The 3,637-nt window shown below is 46.2% G+C and overlaps 1 protein-coding gene across 1 annotated transcript in view; it reads left to right on the forward strand.

Annotated features, from left to right (window-relative positions):
* LOC108803338 (actin-binding LIM protein 1-like) overlaps positions 1 to 2,251 on the forward strand; it is a 19,249-nt gene extending 16,998 nt beyond the window's left edge. Inside the window, exons 3-4 of the mRNA XM_018575185.1 lie at positions 414 to 507; positions 2,171 to 2,251. Of these exons, the coding sequence (XP_018430687.1) occupies positions 414 to 507; positions 2,171 to 2,251 (175 nt within the window). The remainder of the gene's footprint in view (positions 1 to 413; positions 508 to 2,170) is intronic.
* Positions 2,252 to 3,637: the final 1,386 nt, after the last annotated feature.

Below are 3,637 nucleotides of genomic sequence, written 5' to 3' on the forward strand. Positions count from 1 at the left end.
CGCGGGGGAAGGGGGGGTGCGTATTGTGGAACCCGGCCTTGGGGCGGCAGGGGGAGTAGATCCGGCCCTGGTTTGTACGGTGCTGTGGTGGATGGTAACACTATAGCAACCCCCTAATGTTGAAGGCACGTTCCATCTTGTGCTAAAAACGAATAAATAAAGTAAATTCACAGAAATTGACAAAATAAAAAAAATGCTGGGGGTGTGCCACTGAGCAACACGGAATAAGGACAAACTCCATGCTGTCCCACATATACATACGAGCGGCAGCAGTTGCAGTAATAACATATTATTGCTGCCGTGTGTCCTCCGTTTTTGCAGCGCCGCGGCCGATGTTGGTGCTATGTGAGTTAATATAGGTGAGATTTCGCACCTCCGAAGCGTTCTAAGCTCTCTCTCTGTTTCCTGCTCAGGGATGGCTCTCCGTACTGTGAAAAGGATTATCAGGTTATGTTCGGGGTGAAGTGCGAAGCGTGCCACGAATTCATCACGGGGAAAGTGCTGGAGGTGAGTCGCTGAATGCTGTTATTGTGCGTGGAAGTTGCGCAGCGACACCGGAGGAAGCAAATGAGATGAATTATTTCTCTGTACGGTCTGATACGATCAATGGACTTGTGTTCGGAGTCCGCTCGACCCAGTGGTGTATTTTGGTTTTGTGCTGCCCAAGGCAATACTAAACCCGAGCACCCCGCCCCCATCTCTAATACATTGCACAGCATGTTGACCAGGAAGAGGAAGGAGCTGCAGCCGGCATATATGTAGGAGTAGGCGGCATAGGTGGACACATTGGTCCCCCATGTCAAAGAAGCACCAGGTCCAGGAGTACTGACAGTAATTTATGAATAATTTATTTATTTTCTCTTACCTAACTGGTTTGGGGGGAAGCATTTTTTTGCCGCCCCCCCCTTGAAAGTGCCGCCCTAGGCAAATGCCTAGTTTGCCTTGCAGTAGATACACCCCTGCACTTGACCTGTGTGTAAGATGTAAATCCCAACATACTGACCCGAGGTGTGCCGTGGTCCAGTAATGCCAATAAGTGGGCATACTCTGCGTACGATGTTGTGAAAGAAGGGAACGGGTGGGAGGGTCATGCTGAAGCTCGCCGTGCCCAGGTAAACCCGAGCACCCCGCCCCCATCTCTAATACATTGCACAGCATGTTGACCAGGAAGAGGAAGGAGCTGCAGCCGGCATATATGTAGGAGTAGGCGGCATAGGTGGACACATTGGTCCCCCATGTCAAAGAAGCACCAGGTCCAGGAGTACTGACAGTAATTTATGAATAATTTATTTATTTTCTCTTACCTAACTGGTTTGGGGGGAAGCATTTTTTTGCCGCCCCCCCCTTGAAAGTGCCGCCCTAGGCAAATGCCTAGTTTGCCTTGCAGTAGATACACCCCTGCACTTGACCTGTGTGTAAGATGTAAATCCCAACATACTGACCCGAGGTGTGCCGTGGTCCAGTAATGCCAATAAGTGGGCATACTCTGCGTACGATGTTGTGAAAGAAGGGAACGGGTGGGAGGGTCATGCTGAAGCTCGCCGTGCCCAGGTGAGCATGTCTGCGGGGTTTTAGGAGCGTGAGGTGGGAGCAGACTCCTCCCACAAATACAGGCTAACAGGTTAGCCTTTAAACTTGTCTTTACTAAGGGACATTTGAACAACGAGCCGCATCTATACCAACCAGATTGTCCCGATCATGTGATCATTATGATTATCTGTGAGTGTGCTTCCAGCGCTATACAGCGAACGCATGCATGCGGCGGCCAAGCTCTAAAGTCCAGCATGAGCCGGTCAGGAAGGTGTTCATGTAGTTATCCAGGTACAGAGAATTCAATACACGAGTCATTCATAAAAGGAGACAATGTGCATAACTTCCGCTCAGTAAGACCGGTGACCACTATGCCCGCTATACCCCCGGCCACCAGCCTTGTAATATCCTTTATGTAGTTCAGCTTTCAGTGACATAATTACGTCTGCACAGTGGGAGGGGTCTCACTCACGCTCCTGGTCTGAACTGCCCGCCCACTGACATTGTGTCGCTTGATTGACAGGTGTAGAGAGGAGACAATGATTGGCAGGCCGAGGTTTATCAGCAAACCCGCCCACAAACCCGCCCACAATCACGCCCACTGAGAACTACAATTCTAATGTCATGTCTGAAATTGTAGTTTGTGCCGGCACTGTGCACAGTGGGTGGAAGCAGCGCGGCTGGTTGCTTGATTCCTCCTCCAGGTGTCTGCGATTTCTAAATGAACGCGATGATGTCACGAATGATCAAAAGCTACTTTTATCAAAAACGAATAAGTTTGAAGAAAACCTCTGTTTTTAATGTAGTAAAGAGCGGGGAGCGAGGGGCCAAAATCCACAACAATCCCGGAGCTCAGCTTTGCATACAGGCTGCTATCAGCCAGGCTTTCTCTTTCTTTAGTGACCGCTAGACATGCGCAACAGCAAAAATTTGTTTCGTTTCAGATTCTGCGTTATTTCGTTTTTCGTAACTCGGATTCGGACGAAATTCGTTAGCGGTAGTCTAAACGAAATTTCGTTTCAATTTCGGGTTTTTTGGGCGTTGCGTTCATTCGTTGCAGCAAAGTGACACTTAAAGTGACATTAAACCCTCAGATTTTTTTTACATAAACCAATACTGAAAAAAGGGTTTTTGTTCTCAAACGTCACTTTGCTGCAACGAAAATTTCATCCAACAAACGAAATTTCGTACAAACTACCGCTAACAAATTTTGGAATCGGAAATTCGGATTCGTTTGCATCCGTTATACCTGTAATTCGGAATTCGGATACATCCGAGTCTCGGAATTTCCGAAATTTCGTCCGAATTTTCGATTCGGAACGAAACTAATCGCACATGTCTAGTGACCGCATCCCGATATATTCCGGGTTCTGGGAAGTTTCTGGGAAGTTGGGTTAGGTTTGTGATCCCCGAACCTTTTTCCGCCAAGGCTTCACCCGCTCATTATAGGAGACGCTCAGATCTTTAAACTTTGTATACAATGTTGTATTCTTCACCGCTTCCGATACATAATGTTTGCTGCGATTCGTTTCGTTACGAATCGAAATTCGTACGAATTTTCCTGAAATTCGTAGATTCGTAAGCATCCGAAATCCGAATTGCAGTTTCCGAATTTATATCCGAAATTCCGTTAACGAATTTCGGATCCGAATTTCTTTGAAACGGGAACTAATATTACCCCTGTAAATGAGGTTGAACAACATGACAAGATTTTTTTTTTAAGTCCGAAATACGGAATTCGGATCCGGAATCCGTTAACGGAATTCGTATTTCGGATAAAAAAAACAACTACCGCATCGACTCCGATATTAACAAAGGTATTTTTGCTTTTTAACCTCATCATAACGAATGTTCGTAAAGTTCCGAAAATGCGCCGAAACTAACGAAAATCCGTATTTCGTACAAATCCGAATTGAGTTTCCGACACGAATTACGAAATAATTGATATTACGAAATGAAACGGAACAAATTTTTTGACGGCGCACAAGTCTAGGTGTGACGCTGTTTTGTTACAATGTAATCACTGTGGAATATACTCTGTTACACCTCCAACACTCGCTACATCGCAGCATTCATACTGAACATTAATCACCATATTCATACACCA

This window comes from Nanorana parkeri, unplaced genomic scaffold, assembly GCF_000935625.1.
Source record: "Nanorana parkeri isolate BGI_ZX_2015 unplaced genomic scaffold, ASM93562v1 scaffold3615, whole genome shotgun sequence".
NCBI classification, from domain to species: Eukaryota; Metazoa; Chordata; class Amphibia; order Anura; family Dicroglossidae; genus Nanorana; species Nanorana parkeri.